Source organism: Cuculus canorus, chromosome 2, assembly GCF_017976375.1.
Source record: "Cuculus canorus isolate bCucCan1 chromosome 2, bCucCan1.pri, whole genome shotgun sequence".
Taxonomy (NCBI): Eukaryota; Metazoa; Chordata; class Aves; order Cuculiformes; family Cuculidae; genus Cuculus; species Cuculus canorus.
The window spans coordinates 78201202-78225588 of NC_071402.1; the positions used below are offsets into that span (position 1 = coordinate 78201202).

Here is a 24387-nt window from a genome sequence, read left to right on the forward strand (position 1 = left end):
TCGACAATTATTGTGTCCAGTGTGTCCCTTTATGCCAATCAACACACATATTTTGCCTCCTTTTAAAGTAAAGTAGTTCACTTATCACATGCAAGTAGCGTGCTGAGCAACCAATGCGATCGCCAGGTTAACAGAGATACCTACATTAACAAATATATCAAACTGCATAATTAGAATGCATTAATAAAGGAATCTCTTTCCCCCTTCATGAAGGTCAACTAAGGTCAGCTACTGAACTGCAGAAGTGTAGCTTAAGACTAATTCTGAGTAGCTGTTCTAGCAAGTATCCAGCCAGGTAATTACTGAACACTGACCAAAAGGTGAGAAAAGAAGTAAAATAAAGGTGGGGTTTTCCACCCCTTCTCGGGGATATCTCAATGGTAATACAAGACATTACTTCTCCATCCATCCTCAATAATACTGTAAGATAGTTCCTACAAACATGGGTCTCAGTCAAAGTAGGAAATATGTTTTAAGAAATTAGTGGCTGATATACAGTAAAAGCATGGACAGAGGAAGAACACTTCGCTCAGGAAATATTAGACAGTTATGCAGTCATGTATCTTGCCTGCTGACCTGATAGTCATGTGTATAACTCAACCTTCATCACACTACATATATATATTTTTTTTAAAAAAAAAAAGTATATCAAAGAATAAGCAGAATAAGAATTGAAACACAACTTACCTGCCTCATTGCAGTTAAAAACCCTTGAGGGTTAAAAAAGCCCGTCATCCAGAAGCAATTTGGTCGGCTTACAAAAATCCAGTTGTAAAACTGTTGGTTTCTTTCTAGAAGCTCAGTAAACCAGAAACCAAGAGTACTGGAAGCCCAAGATGCCTAAAAATAGTAAGTGAGGTGTTCATTTTTCTTATTTTATTCCACAGTTATTAAACATCATACTCGTGTCAGTAAAAGGTTTATTCCTTGCAAGTTAGTAAACAACATAATATCAGCAAAGTAGACTTTAAGTTCGGTTTTCACATCCTAACTTTTAGTCTGATAGTTAAATGTTGCATCCTACTGAAATGTTAAGCAAATTCTTGCTCTGTTCAAATTCACATCTACCATTCCATTTAGTAACTCTTAATGCTTCCTGTGGCAATTGTCTGATTTGGGGGGTTTTGCAAAATTGGGTAGCTATGTAAACTAGTAAGAAATTGGATACGTGTCTTTCTAAAGCCAAGGTCAACGCACTGTGATAACGGTATTTCTGCCCAAATTGTTCTGCTTTTTCTGAAAAGAAGATGTGAAGATTTAAGACGATTTTTCTCTTTGAGTAGTTGTACCATACTTGTGCTGTGAAGTATCTGCTTTGGTGTAGGTTTTGTACAATCAAAACACTTCTTCAATAAAAACAAAACAAGCAAGTACCAAAAAACCTCACAGTTTTTCTTTCCATCAGTTGCCATTACAAGCACTAGTTGCCCCTGAAAACAATTTCTATGGGGAAAGGCCAAGAGAGCTGGGTTTGTTCAGCCTGGAGAAGAGAAGGCTCAGAGGAGTTACTATCAATGTTTATACCTCATGCATGGAGAATGGAAGAAGATGGAGCTGGATAATTCTCCATGATAAGAGAAGAGGCAATGGGCACAAGACTTTCAAAATGTGAGAAATTCCATTCAAACCTAACAGATTTTTTTGGTTGCTTGCTCAGTGGTTGGTTGGTTGTTCCTTACAGTGAGGGTGATCAAACACTAGAACAGGTTGCCCAGAGAGGCTGTGGACTCTGATTCTGGAGAGTCCTAAGAAAACTGCTCTAATTTACCCTGCTTTCAGAAGCAGGGTTAAACTAGATTACCTCCAGAGGTCCCTTCCAGCCTCTACTATTCTGTGATCCTATGACTACAAGTCTTAATCTCAAAGAATCGCAACATCGTCGTCCACTAATGTAGGTCACCTTTTATAAAATCCATCATCACATATAAAATTATTCTATTCTCTTCTCTCTAGCTTTTTATCCTTCCAGTATACAACAGGCTGTTAAAGTAGGAAATAACAGCATCTCCCACATTCACTTCTATTTTTATAAATGGAAGAAGGCTTATTTTGACTGTGTTTACTACGCCAACAGTTGCACAGTCCTGGTTAACACTTGTGTTTGAAAAAAGTATTTGCTGTATCTCTAGCAGTTTAATCTACCTCTACAGAATTGTTTATTTCCTTACAAAACAAGTGATTTACACCTACTTTTTTCCAGCTAACAGGAATCTTTCCATCATACATGCAGTCTAAAGCATCCCTCAGATTTTCACTCATAACAACTGTCCCATCAATGGCAAGTTTCAGATCAGTCAAAGTGCTTCTTACTAAGGAGATAACTCTCTGCATTTGTTCAATCTCCTGTCTCAAAAATATGTTCATAGGCTGAAAAGGTCCCATGGTCTTCAGTTTCTCTTTAACCTGTAGGTAGAAAATCAAAGATCCTTCAACAGAGGTAAAAAACAAAGTGGCTTTTCAACAAGGTTAGGTCCCAATGCAGTTTTTGAGACATAATACTTTTATTTATGAAATTTAATGGTAAAATTGGCATCTTCCTTGAAACATCTGAAGGACAGAAATACAGGATTAGTTACAAGAGAAATCTGTGATACTGAGACTGGCTATGATTTTAGTCTAACTCATGATTTAGTCTGTGTCTCATTCTACGAGCTTATGTCATTTATACATATCTTATGTCAAGGATTTCAGCTTTAATTCCAACAGAGTTCCCAAGGTTCATTTTGGGCAAACCAATCAAGAGTGATCACCCTAACCACTTCGCCTCAACGTAATAGTGCTATTTATCAGCAGTGCCTGGGAACTCTCACAATGACAGATAGTCTTGTATTCTAATAAAACTTGCTGGTATTTTTTTAATCAAAAGTGTAAAGTTAAAAACAAATTAACAACTTGTACACATATATAATTAGAAATTTCACAGTCAATATAGTCCTATTGGGAGATAGGTGAAAAAATGATATATAGCAGGTATTGAATCCTATTCAGACTAATAGCTCTGTTCTTGGCAATATGTATAACCTTTCTAAGTTTATCAGTATTTTTCTGCACAAAAGGGAATTAAATTAGTTTTCACTATGTGAAATAGTTTAGTGTTCCACATTCACTTTTATTAATATAAACTAAATCGCAATTTGTCATTTCTTATCGGAGCTGATCTTCCCAAAAGGAGCTCTTATAAATTTAACAGAGTTAACTGTACCTATCCAATGACACTACATATGTTTTATTAAGCCATATATATATATTCCTAGAGATGTCAAGCAGAATTTGAAGAGAGCTGAACCAGCAACTACCAGGAGATTTAGCCCATCACTAAAGCAGTACTCTTCTGAGAAACTCAACAAATTGCATTCTTTGTGGACACCTGGTTCAGACATTTGGAAAGTCATAAAGCTCAGGCTTCTAGAAAGACAGTGGGTCAGAAACTCTACCAAGTGCAAAATTTTGGAGGACTGCTAGATAATCAAAATTCCAAACTAAGACATGTTAACTCATCTGTTCAGATAAAATAATTGTGCTCTCTGAGGGAAGGAAGATTACATAATACAAAATGGTGTACAGAAAACATAAAACAACAGATATAAGACATGAATACCTGAAAAGAGTCTATATTCATGAGCATACCCTACATAAGGGAAAATTACCGTGTAAAATCCAGGACAAAGGGCATTAGACTGTACTAGTCTCTTTTCTTCTCATTGATAATACCCTGATAGGAGAAATTCATACATCACGCAGCCTTGTATCAAGTCCTCATGCTACCTTCCATTAAAGAGTAAGTAAAATGACAGAAGACTAAGGATAAGAGATTTCACTCTCTTCTAGAAGGGCATGGCAGGCAAATTATCTAACTCATAAAATATTTTACTGCCTGGATGAGCAGGTGGCTACTTTGGGACTGTTAAAATACAAACATGGGTATGAACTTCTTTCTGATGACACACTGGGGTGATTCACATTTATCTTATAACAAAAGTATGGTAAATGCTCTATTAGTGACGTAACTAATCTTACCTGCTCTTAAGCTTTCACAAGTATAATGAAACACAAAAGTTCAGCATCCACTGATATAGGAAATATAAGAAATTTAACTACTTTACAAGCACTTTCTTATATTTATTTGAAGTTCATAACCAGCCTCACCTGGGAAGAACTGTAATGTCAGCATCCTAAAATTCTGAGGCCCTAAAGGACAGCTAAGAACTATGGAAAGACCCAGAGATAATACAAATTGTCCAAACACTCAATTAAACTGTAGTCTTCAGGAGGGAGACACAGAATACTGTTGACTGGAATGTCCATGTATCCAGTAATCAATAAATGTTTTGTAATTGTAAGAAAAACCTGTCACCTTGAGAGTCATACCGTCTTCTATGTAAACAGAAGGAAAGTTGTTATTTCAGAAAAGAAATGGTTGCAAGGCAGCAGGTGTCCACTAAAATTGTAATTACTTAGGCTATTATGTGTTATTATGGGTCCTGAGATACTAACACTAGGCTTCAATCAATCAAAGATATCACTTGACAAACTTTTCAGCATTCACTTCACTGAAGAAGAAAGGAAGCTAAAAATATCTTCAGGACGTAAGCTGAATCCCAAAGTAACACATATATTAAAGCTGTAATGTTTTTAGAAGCACAGATACGTTTACAACATGGCCTCAGTTTTCTACAGAGTCAACAACCTTAGTTAAAAGCTGATTATCCTACAACCCCCATAGTGCAAATGGCAACTTAAGCATTAAGTGCTTTAATATTTTGAAAAAGCTCTTCCAAAAACACTTCAGCACACATTTAGTGACTTCATTATAAATGTTAAGAGTCCGGTCAGACTCCTTTAAAATATGTTTTGAACTATTGCCTGTATTAATGAATCCAGACACGCTTTTAGAAAAATTATTATAATTACTTTTGGTTTTTTAACTACAGAAAGCAAGATGGAGCAAATGTTATTGACAGAACTTCATTAACTCACTTCAAATGGTACATAATCAGCAGGAAGCTTTTCCAGCATATCATCAGCCAGTCTGGCTACAACTGCCTCTCGGGTTTCACCTCCTCCACCAGAGCTATCTTTAGGTTGAATACTGAGGATGAGGTCCAACACGTCTTTGGAAAGTTTACTTTGGTAAGTAATATCCGCATTGGGGTGCAAACCAAACACCTCTGGCGTGTCATAAGCAGGAAGACTCTACACAGTGAAATATAGAAAGAGTACAACTGGAGATGGGTTTATAAGTTAATTATTACAAAACAAAACAAAAAATCCCAGCACACAACAAATAACACACATAAAAATATCCCAGCTTTTAGACTGTAAAGTAAAAGGCTAGATCTCTTCTAACCATCTTAGGGCAAATAGCTTGCTGTGATCTATTTTTCATGCCACAGCCTAAACCACAACAAGGATAACAACAAATTCAGTTTTAACCTCTTTAAACTATTTTACTAGTCAGCTTGTACTTCCATATATCTACACTTTTTTCCGTGAGGTTGTATCCAATGCCTGGACTCCATTCAGGTATGTCCCTTCAAGCAAATCACATAAAAAAGAGAAGACTTGTGTCATGACAATGATAATATTGATGACAATTAGTTATCACTACTAGTCATGCAGACTGTTAGAAAGCAGTAAAGAATAGAAGAAAAAATACAGGTAGTCAGAAGAAAAGAAAGAATATGGGGGCTCAGGAACTTCTGAGAAACAAGTAAACTAGGTTGTTTTGTAATGAAAATCTTTCATTTACCAACCTGTATGTACTGAAGGTATTGGTCCACTACAGAACATTTTGGTATGCTGTATCCTTTGTAGAAGCTGAACTCCTGACTGAATGTATTTTCACTGAACCAAACCTTTACAAAGGTGTTCATGAGTCTTTTGTCATAGTCATCTGTCACACGACCACCATACTGGATCTCACCTACCATGTAACAAACAGTACTCCAGGAGATCCCCTAAAAACAAGCAGAAAACACTGAATTTAGCTAATCCCCGTCTCATCTATTTACATTTCACTTAGTAATAAAAGCTGATATACCAAGTCCTTCATCTCTGTCCCTTTTGGAAGAAAGCTATTTTGTTTTCTCCTATAATTCCGCATACCCAGAACACCTTCAAGGATTTCTCAAAATAGAACCTGTTGACAACTAATTCACCTTCCCCACAAAAACATTAATTACCTTCTTGGCATCTATGCCATCCAAGTGGTTTTGAATGAACTGCACAGTAGCATTGAAATCAGCTTGATTGAACTCATAGGGTATATTCCAACCCAGGGATCCAAACTTGCGCCGTTCTTGAACAGTGGAGTGTAGAAAGGCTACAGCATACAACATTGGTTTCCACTGTACCATGTCACTGACATCCAGTAAATCCTGGCTGACACCTGTTGATTGTAAGTGGGCTTTATAAGAAACACAGTAACGGTATTTTTCAAAATTGTTCAAATCTCCTAGAGATATTCAGTTGGCGCTCTACCTCTCGAAAGAGCATATTCTTGTCCTACAAAGTGTTCTATGCTGGAAACAGTGTATAAATATTATTAAGTTGATCAAAATAAAAGAGTAATATTCAGGAAAAAAAAAAACAAACCAACAACAATTTAATAATAGTTGAATTCATATCAAGTTGCTTCTGCACAGACTCTTTGATCTTTATTTTATTTTATGTAAAGAGTACTTAATGGCCAAAAATATTAACATGTCAACTGTCTGCCAAAAGACACAAGCAGACTAAAAATTATATCACTTCGAACTGAGGCATTAGAAGAAAACATTTGAGAAAAGAAAAAGCATATCCTATTTTGCCGTCTAGTTCTGGCAAAAGAATTTCAGCAGATCTCCTCTGGCTTTTAATTTTCACAACTTCTAGCTCAAACCAAAGATCAAGATGAGTCCTGGCATCCTTGTGATGAGTTACTCATACTAGCTTATACCTACTATCAGTGGTTACAATGTGACCACATGATAACACCAGACTGTCCAAAAATGAGCAAATTTTATTTGTAAATAATTTACCACACTAGCACTCACTGTTATACGTTCTCTTTAGTCCAGCCCTGAGCCCTTGTGGTGGTTCATTAGTAAACTTAATAGACATTTGAAGAAGGTTGATGGGGAACTGTTTGTGAATTTCTGTTGTCATCCATAGTCGAAAGCTTTCATGGACATTTTCTGCCTCTATTACAGTGTCCATCAACTCATCCAAAAAGTCAAGTCCAAGGTGGCAGTTTTGCAGAAGTGCCCAACCTCCCTAGTTTAAAAAGAAACAGAATTAAAAGTTATCAACATTGTTTACAAATTAAAATCACTGAAATTACTTTTTATGCCATAGGTTAGAAACAAAGCCAACGCATCTATGCTATAGCAAAATATAGCATAAGTGCTTATCAGAACTGTTAAAGGATGAAAACCTCCACAGCCAATTTTGAACAACTGGGTCACCAAATTAAAACCAAGCCCTAATTTGATTTCACATGTATTTCATGTATGGAGACTAGTATCCATATTAATGATATATATGCAATTAACAAAGTATTTTTTCTCCAAAAAAAAATTTCATGTGACCTAAGCTGTGGGCTGTTTCCTCTGGAGGCATTATTAGCTGGTATGGTTTTCACAAATGGTCCATAATTCTCCAATCTGGTCTGGTCGAGTTGCCCCTACTTTTTCCATTTCGTGGATTTAAAACATCTGGATGTGACTATAGTTCTGATAAGCACTGATAAATCTTGGCTTATATAAAGAAGCTCAAAAGTAGGTCCAAAGAGCAAGCTGATAAACAGTGTCCTCATAAGGGTCACAGATTTTGAAAACAAGCAAATATACATACTTAATTAATCTATTACTATCAATTAATAGCTATCAAACTTTATCATATGAATTACTGTACTTCCTAGCGACATCCCATGTACCTCTTCATTAAGAGAGTATGTGAAACTGAGGAAAAGTAACTGCATTTCTTTCAACTAAACAAAAGGAGCTCTTCTTCCCTACCGTTTGAATTAAATTCTTCTCATGTGAATTCCTAACTAGCTCTTAGTGTGAAGTTGTCAAATGAGATTCTGAGGCAAAAATAAGAGGAAAACTGTTTAGACAGACAGGGAAGAAGCTTATAACACAGGAGTGCAAGAAACTTAATCTGTTCACATCAGCAGGCACAGCAGAACTATCACCTGATGGGCAAATTATGCTGAATTGAAACATCTCAACTTTTCTTTCTTATACAGGAAATTTTATTCTTTAAACCTTTCATGTTTCACTTACAAAATGCTTGTGTTATCAGATTGTCCATCCCAATTAAAAATCCAGACTACAGCAATAGAACATATTTTGCTATACAGCCTTATTTTTCTGAAAGTTATATAACTATCAATAGTATATTTGGAGTAAATCATCTTAATTTAAAGAAATGTTTGCAGTACTAAAAATAGAAAACTGAAAAAGTGTTGTGAAATGCTTGCTAAAGAATAATAATATTCAGGCAATCCAAACAATCAAGTCAGCTATGTTCATCAGCCAACAACCTACAACAAAAATTCCATTTTATATGAAAACAACTGATGACAGTCTCAAAAAGCTTGTTATGGCCAATTAAATGACTGTGAAAAGACACTTCTATTGCTTAGGACACATATTTGTACAAATAAATACAGGTTCTTGCATCACCATTAACTACCCAGCAAATAACTGTATTCCAAGACAGGATTTTCATTTCTAAGTGTTTAATACAGACACAAAAAAACATTCAGATTTTTGTCTCTTACGTGAGCCATTGTCTGCTGTAGAAGTTTACGAGCATGGCTTTCTTGCCCCTGGCCCATGGAAACATAACATGTCTCTGTCTTCAGTCTTTTTCCCAATGCGATAATTGAGTCCGTAGGGTCAGAGCCCATGGAGAGAAAGCATATGAGAGGAGTGCGTGGATCTGACTCTTCCCATGTCTCCTCCAAGTTCAGGATTACTCCCTCTGCGTATTTCTCCCCCATAGTGTCAACGATGTATTTTCTTGCCTATATTAAAAAGGTACATTTAACCTGTGATGTAATCATTTCATACTATTTTCTTCCCAGTGTAAATAAAACCAATAAGTAAGCTGAACAGCAAAGGCTGCTATAAAATTATATTGGAAATACAAATAGGCAACAAATTTAGTTTTAGATGTTAACATATCCTACTATCTTTGAAAACGTTATTTTTTACAGCCTTGTAAGTTTACTTAGAACTTAAAAGATAGTTACCCAATTACATACATCTGAATGTATTGTTATATATAATGAGTATAATTACATTAAAATAAAAATAATAACCTTACTAAACTTTATAAATGTTTTAATGATTTAGAGATACTATCTCCATTAGACAGCATAACTCCTAAAATTAAAATCTAGCTTTCCTTTCCAAATGCTGAAGAAAAGGGGGGCAAAGAATGGAAGGTACGCTTCAAAGGTGTTAGGTCTTTCCTACCTTCACGCTTAAACAAACCATGAATTATTAATAGTAATCATGAAAACAAATGTCACTGAGTAGAAGATCCAGAGAAAAAGGTGAAGATCATCTCTGCTATTCCTTATTTATTTCAAAAATCATTAGATTATTTTTCCTTTTTCCTAAGAAATAAAAAAGCTCTTTAAAACAGCCTGAGACTGTCTTTCCTACATTCTTTCCAACTATATTGCTTTTGTTTTAGGCCAATATTCCCCTTAATCCTTCTGGGTTACTTCTCAGAGACAAAATAAGTTCAGCATTTAGGATTTGATAAACTACCAGTTTTCATAAAACCATTGTGACATGAGAGTGTATCTTGCTTCCATTAACACAACTCACGGACTAATCTTGCATGATTCATTTCAGACACATAGCACACACCTGAGACATTTGTTATGCAGTGCCATTTAACCTTCTATCTACTGCAGATACACCAATAATTGGTGAAACTTTCTCTGAATCCAGTCACAATGTCTAAACGTTCGCATCCCTAAAATTAATACCATACTTTTAGTGATGCATTACGATTTCAGTAAACTACCAACTATTGGTCTGAAATTGTCAGCAACTGAATAATTTTTATTGTTCTGCATTGGAGTAGAAGCTGAAAATTAAAAACAGGCTCCTAGAAGTTGATTTTTCTTAAAAATAGGTCTAAAAATTTATCAGACTTCAATTTTATATTTCTCTCCTTTCTAAATACATCACTTCAAATTAAAAAAATTGAACAGACTGTAATATAGATTTTTCTAAGCTGGGTATAACTCTTCCATGAAAGAAATGGTTCCTCAACTAAATTGCTTTCATATTTTGTTTACTCTCAGCCGACTGAGTTCATGAAAAGAGTTTACTTCAGCCTAACATAAGGACACTTCTACACTTTCAGTAAGTAACATCAGCAACGACAGTCAAAATACCTTCTGAACTGATTAAGCAGAACTGGACAAACATACGTTTCCAGACAAATTCTTGTCTCCATAGTAAAACCCTTAACTAGTGTTCACTCAATATATTGGAATAATTTTGCTAACACTGCATTGTAACAAATCCATAAATGGTCTGAAAAGGATTTCAGAAAATGCAATGTAAAGTTCCATTACAAAAAGGTGTTTAGCATTAAGTAAATAAGTACTGAACTACAATTCTGTAACTATTACTCTAATGACACTGAAGTAGACTATGTTGGCTCTATAAACATACCTGAGCTATGGTCCTGTCAGGACACCAAGATCTGATAAGAAGAAGATGTCTGAAGCAGTCCAGGGATTGACCATAGGCATTAGGAAGCATTTCTTCTTCAGGATTCTCACTATCAAACCAGATTTTCCACTGTTTCTCTGTTCTGGAAATCTGCGGTTATACCATCAAAGGAACAGATCTCACTACACAGATAAGTCACATTTCAACTGCCACTAGGTCACAAACTTTTAATGAGGGTTGGAGACATGTAATTCACACATACACATTTGTTTAGCAGTGGTAGTGCACAGATTTAGTGCTATTAAATAAAAAAAGAGAGGATAGGCTTTCAGATTTTAAGCATAAAATTGCAGAACAAAACTATTGCCTTAAGTATTCATATTCTGGAAAAATGAGCTACTACTCAATATTTTCCATTAATGATATCATCGCATAGCAAGGTTAAAACACAGAAATCTAAGCCCAGATACAACTTTAAGAACATTAAGCACATATCTGCTCCCACACAACTGTACAGAGGGTACTCCTCACATACACCAAATGGTATTTACTCACTCCATTACCTACCACACAATTTGTGTCCATTGAGACTATTCTATTAGTGCTCGATTTACTGAACACCCTTTACCTAACTCTTATTCCATGTAATCAGAGAAATATTGGTACAAGAATCATAGAAGTGTAAGAAAGCAGAACAGGAATGCAAGAAAGCCTAACAATGGGAAGAAGATTCAAGTTGCAGTCCATGAATAAGGTAATAGCAACTTGTAACCCAATCTGAAATTATTATAATTATATAGAGTTTGCAACTTTCTACTTTGTTCTTATTTTACCAGGGTTTATTAAAGTCTTTTTATCAATACATGTACCTAAGCAGTTGAGGCTACAACTATGGCTATGTGCTGTCAGTTTCATTCTGTTCTATAAAATAAATCACATGCCTTGATTACCACCAGACAATCACTGTCAAACAAGAGTTCCATTTTAAAAAGCTTTTACTTACTTGATCAAGGATATCTGAAAATTGTTTAAGCTTACTAAGCTCCACCAAGTTCAGCCAAGTCATATCCAGAATCCATTTAGCAGGCTTAGGAGGACAAGCTTTAAGGTCTAGGGAAGCACCACCTGTAAGATATTAAGAAATTAGGAATTAGTTATAATTAGAACTTCGGGAGACACTCGAAAAAAAAAAAAGGAAAAGAAAATACCTATATTGAAAATTTAAACTAGGTACTGCAAGTACATGACTAAGTCACCTAAGTCTGGAAAAAGACTGCTTAACTAAGGGAAGATCATGAAGAAATTTGAGTTTGGCAACATGCAAAACTTATTTTCAAACCTCATTTTTCATCTTTAAAATATAGGGTTTTTTATCTGTAACAGTTTCCCATTACAAGCTAAATTGAAATTACTGAAAATGGAAAGAAAATATTTTGTGAAATGCTTGGTGAAGAATATTCGTATAATCCAAACAGTACGCTGCTATAAATTAGAACTACCATGCAATGTTGTCTGTCACCAGAATAGAATGATAAGTATGTATTATTTAAATTGACTGGCTTCTCCCATGCAAAAGGAAGCAGCAGACTGAGCAGAAGATACAACTATGGCTAACAAATTTTCTACAATATAGGTGTTGTAATTAAAACTCTTCCATAGCTCCAACCTTTAATAAGTGTCAGAAATTCTTCATGCTTCACTCTGTTTCTCTGTATATCAATCTTCAACGTAAGTAATAATGTGAAAAGAAATTTGTGTTCCTCATAGAGTCCTCGGGAAGCATATTTGAACACTTCATATGTCATATGTTCAATAATATTAGTAATTCTCTTGCTAGTTATAGGGCTCTTGGTAGACCTGTTGGAAGAAAGTTCTACAGTTGAATGTTGATTTGCATAGGCTTTTTCAAAGGAATACTACACAAAGGAGAAAAAGCCACAGTTCAGAACTCTCAAAACATGAAAAAAATAATAGCTCTTAAACACAGGATACCAGACAGCAAGCTAGGAATAACTTTCAGCTTGAAGGAGCAACAAGAATAATTCCTTTTTAATCAAGTCTTTCTGCATTGCTGAAAATCAATACTTTAAAAGGCTTTTGAACTACCTAATGCCTAATTCTTAAGGACTGTAAGTACATTTGAAGGTTCTTTGCCAGATCAAGTCTTATGTGTACTTAAAATGACAACTTACGTCAAGATTGTAACAAGCAACATTCTTCTCTCTGACATTAGCTTACAACCAAACTTTACAGTACTACAATCAACTCTAGGAGTGGGTAAATACAAATGATACTTATTTTTTTTTATTGTTAGCTAAATTACCTGGCAAGGGAGAGGTCAAAAAGCCCCAAAAACTGCCGAAGTGAAGTCTGATACATCACATTCACCATGCTCATCTCAGTAATAAGGAAGTATAAGATGCTACCTCGAGTTGCAACTGAAGGACAGGAAACAATACTGTGTTCAAAGTAGAAATGCAGAGCAGAAAATTTTAACCCCCTACAAGCACAGTGAGTTTAACAGTAATATTAACTGAAGGTCCTTAACTTGTTCCATTCTTTACCGGCCAAAAAAAAATTAAAAACATTAATTTCATCCTCATCTATACATCAGAAAAAAAAAATCATTTCTGCAATTAATGCATACTATATAATACCCAGTTTGCAAATATGAGCCTATGTGGAGACAACCTGGATGGTGTATTTCAATATTGGTATCATAAGCAGAACACAGAAAAAGTAAGACGGTTTGAAGTACTGTTTGAATATCCAAATTTCTCTTTACAGACTACTGCAGGAGTCAGATAAAAGTCAAATGAACTATGTTCATTTCATTTACCCAGCACTGATTTAACTTACTTTCAGCAGTCCTTTAGTTTTAAATACAAAGGTTTTAGAAAATCTGCAATGATTTCTGATACACTGAGTGTACCATCTTACACATTACCTAAAATGCAGGTATAATACTTAATTCCAGCATTTTTTCACGTTTCCACTTGTCAGTTAAAAGCCAAAAGACTGATTAAATATACTGAGTACAATAACTTAAGGATCTATTGATAAGATAAATAAAGCATTCATTGAAACAGATACAAAGAGCATTTAGGATTATACTGCCCCCCTAAAAGAATGTCACCATATTGAACTCAAACATACAGTTACCTGAATGGCCTAATGATTTCGCACATTGACAGTCTGTAAAAAGTGTCAACACTTCAACAGCTAAGAAAGAGCAATAAGTCCTCCCAAGTTTCTCAACCAGTATGCACTTGTATAGAGAGCAATGAGAAGTTTAGGAAGAGAACAGATCACTCTGTTTTGTAAATTCCACAAGAAGCATAATAGTATTTTCTATTTTCTCCACCTTAACTCAACATGACATCTCCTAGATACGTTTTACTTACAGAAAACACAGAACAAAGTCCCACACACTATGGTTTTCCTGATCTATCCTACCATTTCTCTTACTATGAGTACTGCTGTTTTAACAATACACTCCAGTCATCTGTCTTTCATTACAGCCTTCGCTTACCAGGTCTGTACTCTTCACGGGCTGAATTGATCTGTACTTCAGTTTCAGCAGAAGTTTGCAGTTTCTGTGTTACTTCCTCAGCAGTCTTTTTAGTGTTATTCAAAACAATGATTAGATTCTCATCTTCTGCCAGAGAACTCTTAGTGCTTGTGAGTCGGAACAAAAGATTATCTTCTAGGTCTTTAATCCTCCTTTTGTTCATAGTCACATCTTCAACAAGATCTGTTCTTTCTTTCTCTAATTCCTGTTGGGATACAGAAGAGTAATCAGAAATAAAAAAAAAAAATAAAACCAAAATAAAACCAGTTACCTAGTTTTAAAGTTACTGATCCTACTAAAACAGTGTAGCTCAAGAGTAACTGCACTAATTTGGGGAAAAGATTCTAGTGCTATTTCTGACAGCAGTTCCATTGTCGGGTTTCTGAACTTGTTGCATAAGTATGCATTAATAAATCATTTCAACAAATACTATGAAACATGCTACCATCATGCCCTAATAGCATTAGGGAAGAAAAACAACAACTATTCTAAACTTTTTTCTGTTTCAAAGAAAAGTGTAAACACCTTTCCAGGCATAGGATTTTATTTCACTCTATCAAATGACATCCTCATTTATGCACTGTTTTCCAATCACCATATTGAAAATAAAGTCTCAGTAATAATGAGCATCCTTAGACAATGGATCAAGCATAAAAATTTCAAGAAGTACAACTGAAAATACTCTTCCATCAAACAGGGATAACTTTAGTCTCTCACTAAAATGCTCCATTGATTAAGAAAAGAAAGCATGTAGAACTCAAATTAAGTTGCTTCATTACAAGCATTTAGTTGATTACTTTCAGTAATACAAGCTGGGTGATCTATACATCTACTTATTTTTTTCCAGTGGTCATATAGAGAAGATGGATACCTATAAATTAGAAGCTTTACCTTTAAAAAAAATTGTTTGAAATACCTAGCAAAATAAGTACTTCAGTGATAAAAGGCCTTTCAGTTCATTCTTACACTACTCTTAAAATTAAACTTTAAAAATTTATTACAAATTAATTCCTTAGAGATAAAAATACTCCATTGAAACAATGCAAAATGTTTCAGTAGAGTGAAGTAAAAAGAAAGGAAAAGGCAAAGGATGGGTTAAGAGACTTTCATAAGATAAGGATGATATGAATATTACGAATCAACAACAAACAAGCTAGATGGTAGAAATATTAGTTATGTCTACAGAAGTACTTCTTCACCGCTTGCAGGAGTCTGGTGGATAGTTTTGACAATGTATCTCCAAAGTTGGAAGCGGCATGTTCACTTCACCTTCGCCAAGTCCACCTCAGCACTGCAAGCAAGTTGCTGGTATTGCAAAGAAGCATGGACAACACTAAGACATATATGATCTTCCATCTGGCACTAGAGGAATCATGAATCTGAGACCTCAGCAAAGCTTAAGGAAATGTTTTACTCCCTCATATAAGTAGCCTCATTTATACAAATTTGCAACACTGTTACAACTTTTTGAACTTTGTTTGTTCTTTTCCCACATTCAGAACTGGTGGTCTTCTCACTCCTGCGTTCTGCTAAAATTCTCAAGTATTTCATAGAATCACCAGGTTGGAAAGGACCCACTGGATCATCGAGTCCAACCGTTCCTATCACTCCTTTAAACCATGTCCCTCAGCATTTCATTGACCCATTCCTTGAACACCTCCAGGGAAGGTGACTCAACCACCTCCCTGGGCAGCCTGTTCCAGTGCCTGATGACTCTTTCTGTGAAGAATTTTTTTCTGATATCCAGCCTGAACCTCCCCTGGCGGAACTTCAGGCCATTCCCCCTTGTCCTGTCCCCTGTCACTTGGGAGAAGAGGCCAGCTCCCTCCTCTCTACAACCTCCTTTCAGGTAGTTGTAGAGAGTAATAAGGTCACTCCTCAGCCTCCTCTTCTCCAGGCTAAAATTTCAAGCAGAAAGTACTTTCGTCTTAGAAAGAAATGTTTTAAAGAAATTATCTTCATCTTATTATTGGATTTAGGTTCTTGTCATTGAACAAAAGATATACAAAAACATCATCATTATTAGGTAAAAAAGATTTATTTGGATTGTTGTCATAGAATAATGTAAATGTCACATAACTTAGATGATGTGCTTACAGATTCAAAAGACAGTAACAAAAACTGATGAAACTATAGTTAATTCCATTTTAATCAGTTGATGTCTCATGGAACTAAAGAAAAGCAGGTAGCAGTTATGAAGCAAGACAAGTATTAGGCAAGCTTGATGAAGTAGGAACAATTTTTAAAAGTATAGAATTAAAATAATGTTAGCATTCAATTAAACATAACAACTATCACGCTCATAAATCATTCGGAGTCAAATTAAATTTCATGTTTTGCTGAGTTTGATTTAAAAGATTAAACATATTTTAGAGTGCAATGCATTTAGAAAACAGAAAGCTAATTTTCCTCACAAGAAGAAGCTGAGAAACAAGTTGGAAACAAAATGACGAAACTAAAGCAAGTGAGACAGACTAAGATTAAAATCTTAGTCAAAAAGCCATCCATTAAGCTTTTAAAATACTGTTTACAGATCAGGAGAAGTACACCGTTTGGAGTTTTTTGCGTGTCTTCAAAAATTTCCAGTCATAACATCAAGGATGCAAAAACAGCTAAGACAAGTTACCATATGCATAAACTCAAGGAACTTGCACCAAAGACATTATTTCAAATTCAGGTTTATGGAATTACTTTCGCAAGCTTACGTCATTTTACGGGCCATTTTAAAATGAAAGAATACTAGATCTTGTTAATTTTCATAAAATATAAAAGCTGCTATATACCTTATGTCATTCTGCCACAAAATTATTCACAAGTGCAAGAATTTGTATCAACTAATTATTTTTCCACCACAAATCTTGAAATAAGAATGTGAAAATTCAGAAAGCAATAAATAGTTCTTGGATATTATATCTCCACTATTAATCTGACGTATCTACACCTACAACACTAAATAAGCAAGTTTTTTGTCAAATTGCATAACAGCCAACATATCAAAACAATCATATAATTAAACAGCATAAATTATACAGCATTTAGGCATATATCATAGAATCATTAAGGTTGGAAAAGATCTCTAAGATAACCAAGCCTGACCATCATCCCAACATCACCATGACTACTAAATCATGTCACAAAGTGCCACGTCTACAGTCTTGTTTAACACCTCCAGGAATGGTGACTCAACCATTTCCCTGAGCAGCCTGTGCCAGTGCCTGATAACCCTTTCACTGTAGAAATTTTCCTGATATCTATTCTAAACCTCCATAGGTAGGCCCTCTTCTGGGAAGGCGATGACCACAAGCCAAATTATCCTCTAGAGCCAGAAGGGGACTATGCCCTGCCTGCAAGTCTCTCAAATCCAATTACCCAAGAAATACAGTAGAATTCAATTTATAAAGATATACCAGGAGTCTTTGACCTTCTTACACTGAGTTAATATCTTGCAAATTTATTTAACATTCCAGTGGAAAAGAAATCAGTACCAGTATTCTTATCAGTAATCAATCAGTTCTTCAAGATTCATGCCACACAGATGCTACCAGTGGGCATAGGAGACAACACAGAAATGGAAAGTCAGACTTTGCAGCATTTTTAAATGATGTGCTGCATGTCTGAATCTCCTGCTCAAAGCAGCTCTAAATAGGTCAGTTGGTCAGTGCCACTTCCAGATGAGTCACAAACCTCCCCAAGAGTGGAGATCTCACAACATCCCTGAGTAATCTGTTCCTCTTTTTGACTACTCTCAAGGTAATTCTTTTTTAACCAATATCTAATCAGAATTTCTCGTGTTCCAACTTGAGCGCATTACCTCTCAGTCTATTGCTTTACACCTCTGGGAAAAATTAAGCTCCTATCTTTTCCATGTCCCTCAAGCAGGCATACAGGAATTGCAACTACTGCAGGAATTTGCTGATAAAATGACTGTCATCTTGAGGAATGTACTGTAATGCAGGGCCACGAAGTGAAGTTTGGCATAAGGCTTTGTTAATGTACACATCACAGTGTATTTCAGACAGACAGTGATAATTCTATTACATAGTGGTTGACAAGCTGTCGCTGGTTGAAGCAAAGCTGATGATGTAATGAAACAGTCTGACAAAATATGACCTCAACAGATGTCACAATAGGGGAAAAAACATGTTCCTCTCTAGTGAAGGTAAACCAGAAATATTGCCAAAATCTTAGCAAATATACAGTCATAGACGCACAGTGTCTCAATTGACTTCAACACTGCATGACCTTATAGTTACAGGGATTAGGTGCCCAATACTTCAAAAAACACCAAGTAGGCTCCCACCAATACTGCTGATGGCATGTTTATTGGACTTGTCATCCTGAAATTGGACTTTCCCAAATAATACATCTGCAATGTCAAAACAGGAGCTTAGCCCGTTTCCTCTTGGAGTAAGGAAGTAAGTAACTTTGAATCCTTTACATAAAGTTATGTTGCCATGAGCTCCACAGTGTATAGTCAGAAGAACATTAGTTTTTATTCCAGGCCCTTTTTCTTTTCACAGGCCATTCTCATGAAGTGAGAACTCACTGTAGCAGTAAAAAATAATGTGAGTATGGTACAGTACAGTTGCAACAATAAAGACAAATAGATACTTCCACATGAATGAGTTAATTTCTCTGATGCCAGTTTTTAAACCATTATAAATAGGTTACATTAAGAATAGTCACAAAGGAGAGAGCCAGAAAGTTACCCTTCAAAATGAGAATAGAAAGTACTAAATTAAAATGAAAGTAAACCCTTCTACAAGTAAATATAAGATGTATAGCCTGGAAAAAGACACAATTAACTCTTTTACCTGCTTCTCCGTGAGAATGACTCTGCCCAAGAGCTGATTTTCAAGACCTTTCATGGTCACAGTAAAGTCAATGATGGAGGTTCGAGCACTAATTTCAGGGGAGAAACGTGGATTTGGCAGTTTTGTAGTAATGTAAAGTCTGAAGCCATTCATAACATCTACTTCCTTATCACCAACCTTCACCTTAAGAAAAGTATTAAAAAGAAGTCTTGAGATATCAAGAACCAGTACACACTGGTATCTTTCCAATACTGCTTGTAGAAAACAAAGGTTACATTTTTTCTGTAAAAATGCAGCTTTAAATTATAGATCTGATGCAAATAATTTGTTGGGAATATCTGTGGAACATTTTAAATTACTCATTCAGAGATTATTTCAATTTTTAAAAATTGTCATAAGCAAACAGATAAATAACTCTATAGGTTATATATTAACTATAATCTTAAACTCTATCAGTTTTGCTACTAGCATTAATCAAATTTAAATACAAGTTTAATCTTTTATATTAGCAGAATTATTAGTCATTATGTTGAGGACAAAGGAGGGTGGGGGCCGTTTCCAATTGTTTACTTATTTGTTTTATTTTTACCTTGTTGGCTGAACTTGTTTTAATGAAGTTTCTTTCCAAAACATTATCAAGTGCTGGGTCAAGCTCTTCTCCAACATCTTCTATCAAAAGAGGTCTTCCAAAAAAAAGGCAGTCTTCTAAGTGACTTCTAAAATACTTGTGATTCAAAGAAGTAATCTAAAAATACAATCATGAACCTATGTATTAGGCTATGCCCAGTGACCAAGCTTTTTGTTTGTTTTATATTTACAAATTATTTCATTTTATTTAAATAACTGACAACCAATGATCCTATAGTTAGACTAGGATTAAAGCAAAGATTGTGACCACAAGAAAAGGTAGCATTAGTGTACCACATTCTCAGATCTCATTGAATGCAAACTTCCATTTTTCAATTATGAAAGTAGAAGCAAAGCAGCACTGAATATAAAGTTTTGATATCCTATTAGTGCAACTAGACCAGAAAATCATAACTTTTTACCATGTTCAATTTTGTCTTGGAGAACATCCTCACATCAAACTGCAGCAAGTTCAATTCCAAAATTAAGGCTCTTTCTGCTCTCTCCCCCTCCCTTGAAAATTAGATGTTATATTGAACAAGACATTAAACAGTCTTTGCTTTTAGAAATTTCAACAGGTACACAAAGCACATTCAGCTTCATTTGTTTATAACTCCATAGTTAAAGTCTAATCATATTTTTTTAAACATACCTAGCTAGGCAAACATTAAAGTGTTCCACACTGAGATATCATGATGAATGTAAGTAGTTTCCCAGTAATAATCTCAGAGCCACTCAATTATCATCCTTCAAACTTCTCTCTGTTTTTTTTTAAGGGATATATTTTTAAAAAGCTGATTTATAGGTGTAATCATAATTCTAGCAAACAAGGACTTTTTAATTAACTTATATTTTCCCCCGTTTGCATTGATCTGTTGTATCTTGCCTCAGACTGCATATCGCTACAATGCTGTCTTCTCTGTATATTTGCAGAATATTTAGCACCTGGCATCCATGCTAAGATAACACAAATTATCAATAATTTCTGATTAAAAGGAGACAAAACCATCATACTGCACATCTTCATTTTTAAGCATTTATATGAACTTAATTTGGGGTTTTATTCTAATTTATTCTATTTTATTCTGCAAGCATGCTTCAGCCCGTACCAGACATTACGTACCTTGCAGCAATTTCTGTTTACGTCATTAAAAAAAATTCATTATACAAATTGAGTCACTGGTACTAATAAGATTCAAATGTCCATTTGCATATCTAGCCAAATCGCAAATCTATCAAAATATCTCTGAGATATTCTTTATGTCCAGATGTGGCATTTTACATAAAAGACATTTACTAATTATTATTTAAATCACTGAATTTTAATGTTTTGTGAGCTATAAATTTCTAGGGATTATGAAAGCACCAGCATTCCTATTACCTGAAGTTCATTTCTGCCTTCCTTATTTTTAATCCAAATTTTACCCTGTGCCTGTGGATCGATTAATAAAGGATAACGAGATGCTTTAGTAACAATGATTCCATTCTGTATGGATAAATCATCATTTGGTAATCCTTGCAGGTTCCATTCACTGATTGTTGGAGCATCAGTCAACATTTCTATGAGGTTCAAGTTGTTACTAAAAGGAATTTTCCTGCCTTTCATTTCCATTTGCCAGTCATCTAACAGCAGACTGCGGAACTCTTGGTTGAAAGGACCAGAATAAGACAGAAAAGCTGTAGCCAAGAGTACATCACCTTAAAGAGAAAAGGGAAAGAAAACAAAACATCACAATTTTGTCAATTCTACTTGTGAATGAGGTGCTTCCTTCTCTAGTTTTCATATGGTCTGGCTGTTAACTGAAGAACGCACTTTAACCCATGGGAAGACACATAAACCTTTTTCCCAAGGCTCATTACATAGCAAGATAATGCTGCATTTCAACAGATGCCACGTGTACTTCATCCTTGCAATGCAACTGTAGGAACCATCTGGTAGCCAAAGTCAACTCAATACACATACACACACTATTCCAAACATTAGATCCTGCACAAGCAAGAAATAGCAGAATAAACTTGATCATAAACTAACAGTTCCATCATTTCCTTGGCTAATCACGAGAATAGTCCTAAACAATATTGAGGGGCAGGAAGGGGAGGAGAAAAGAAACTCTATTAAGAAGTATTAATTAACTACAAATAAATTACATCTGTTACTATTACTACTGAAAACTTTGACATCATTATTTTGGTATTAAGTGTAACAAGTTTCACTCTTCTGGTCTTCTACAAAGGGAAGGGATTTTTTCGTACTTCTAAAATAGGAAAAAATATGATGACTGTGTGGGAAAGTTATCCTATATTTTTAATAAACTAATAATACACATATACATATTATACCAGCAAATAAAATACAAACTGTCTACTATAATACAATTTGTCTACTATAATACAACAAACACAGAAATATCTGCTTTTTACAGCCTTTCAAGGCAAAAGTGAGAGAACAAACTTCAGACAAAGTAAAAGATAAATTTCATTTACTTAATCTAACAAATAAATTAATTCTTTATTGCAAAGTACTTTAATTTCCAAATGCATATGTATAACACACAAATGAACTTCTAAGAAACAAAAGGTTTATGAACATTAGTAACTGTAAGTAAAAATATTGATTTGGACATATATCAATGCCTGAACAGCAGTCACCTCTTCCTCCATATATATTCTCAGTTATAGACATTTTATAGGCACTTGGTGACACATCACTCTCTTTGGACTGCTGCCTACAAATGTCAGTCAAGTTAAAACATCAGTGTCCCATGTATGCATTGTAAAGTAAAAGGCAATGCAAAGCATACACTGTTACTATATGTTTTTTTAAAAATATTAACTTTAGTCTCATATTGTACTATTTTTTTTAACCTAGCAGTGCTTTATCAAGAGAATTAATAACAATACTTTCATTTTAGCAATAGGGAAGCTAAGCTACAAAAGTTTGAAATTTCATGTGTGTTCAGTTTCACTACTCATTAAAATTCAAATTACTAATTTCGAAGTACAAAGGCATGGACAAAAGCTTACCCACTAGCCTTTTAGTTTGCATAGCAAATTCTTTGCTCTGCTCTGTCCACCTCTCTTTTTCACCTGCTAAACCACTTATAAGACTTGAGGCAGTTTGCATCTTATGACGGCAACGCTCAGCATCCTCAAGCAAAGCCTAGTGAAAACAAAAGAAATATGGTTTACAGTCACGCATATGATAGGCCAGAAAAATCTCTACAACTAATTAAGCCATTATATTAGTACATTATATTATATACAGCTTAAAAATATAATCTCAAACTCTTATATCACTGAGCAGAGGAGGAGGGAAAGTGGAACGTAAAAAAATATTTCACAAACTATCAAAATCTCATAAATGTGATTCAACTTTTTAATACTTGTGCCCTTAACTTTCATGTTGGAATACAATATGCAGAATGCCAGGTATCTATTAACTCTGTTCAATTCTGCCCAGAATGTCAAACCAGTATACATTAATAACGTACAGTCATGAAACTTCATGTTACAGCAGTAAGTGCTAAACAAATGATCCAAATAAAATAGTTTTTGAGGAGGTGGGGGGAAGAGGATCAGTGGAGAAGGAGAGATGTGGGATCCAAAGAGGCAGATCCCAAATAATATCTGTCTCTCGATCCCTGTCTATCAACACCAACATTTCCAAGGGATAACAGTGAAAGGGAAAGAATGCATTAAGTTTTCCTTAAAGTAAGGGTGGCAAACTTTTTTCTGTAAAACACAGTTCACCTGTTTTTCTCTCATTGCTTTTTCATACTCTGCCTGCACAATATCTAATTCTTCTTGCTTGGCACCTAGTTCTTCTTGAGCTTTCTGCAGATCCAGCATTGCAGTAGTCAGGCGATTTTCCTGGATTGCTAAATTAGCCTACGAAGCATACAAATATAAAAGTGTTTTCTTACATACATCATCTCAAAGTATTTTCTGTTAAGCATCTCAGAGTTTTATTGTACTTAAGTTTCAAAATCAAAGTGGTCAGTAGAGATTCCATCATTAATTAAAACTTTTTATTTGAACTTTACTACAAACTAACTTCTTGTTGCAGGTAGCTGCAGTTAAGCTGTTTGTTGAACATCAATTAGAAAAAAAAATTAAAAAAATTTCTGGGAATATCAGCCATTCTACAGCTTATACTAAATGTTGATCTGGCCTGCAAAAAAAGACTGCAGTCAATAGAATTCTCCAACCCATTTGCTTTGTCCAACACAGGATACTACCTCTAACTACAAATCTTGCTTCCCTCTTGGCCATTCCTACTACAAACAGGTTATTCTATGTTAAAATCATTCCTGACTTTCATTCTTACTTTTTGACAACTATTTAGACCTGTTTTTCTCTAAATAACACTGATGAACACAGTCTCTTATGTCTTACAGTTTTCCTATGAACTGAGATCTGGAACATTAAAAGAACCAGATCTTGAGGTTTTTCCTATTAATTCTTAATTGAGGTAAAGCAATTCCAATACTGAATTAAACCAGATGCTTAAACTATATTAAACAGCTGTTTTGCCCTCATTCATAAGGACCCCAGGGGTATAGAACCACAAAATCTTCCATAATTTTGACAACTTACAAGTGGCAGTACATTTGAAATATATTTTACTGTAGAGTAACTCTTTTCAAGATAATAAATTGCTACAGAGACATGCACTAGTTGGAATAAA

The 24387-nt window shown here is 34.9% G+C and overlaps 1 protein-coding gene across 1 annotated transcript in view; it reads right to left on the bottom strand.

Annotated features, from left to right (window-relative positions):
• The window catches only part of DNAH5 (dynein axonemal heavy chain 5), a 123333-nt gene that overhangs the window by 5121 nt on the left and 93825 nt on the right, over positions 1-24387 (bottom strand). Inside the window, exons 61-77 of the mRNA XM_009570288.2 lie at positions 23451-23588; positions 22725-22860; positions 21082-21398; positions 19663-19818; positions 19074-19256; positions 14221-14464; positions 13012-13126; positions 12355-12545; positions 11692-11813; positions 10689-10838; positions 8768-9013; positions 7035-7254; positions 6183-6388; positions 5754-5957; positions 4978-5193; positions 2191-2403; positions 688-840 (exon numbers count right to left, since the gene is read on the bottom strand). Of these exons, the coding sequence (XP_009568583.2) occupies positions 688-840; positions 2191-2403; positions 4978-5193; positions 5754-5957; positions 6183-6388; positions 7035-7254; positions 8768-9013; positions 10689-10838; positions 11692-11813; positions 12355-12545; positions 13012-13126; positions 14221-14464; positions 19074-19256; positions 19663-19818; positions 21082-21398; positions 22725-22860; positions 23451-23588 (3210 nt within the window). The remainder of the gene's footprint in view (positions 1-687; positions 841-2190; positions 2404-4977; positions 5194-5753; positions 5958-6182; positions 6389-7034; positions 7255-8767; positions 9014-10688; positions 10839-11691; positions 11814-12354; positions 12546-13011; positions 13127-14220; positions 14465-19073; positions 19257-19662; positions 19819-21081; positions 21399-22724; positions 22861-23450; positions 23589-24387) is intronic.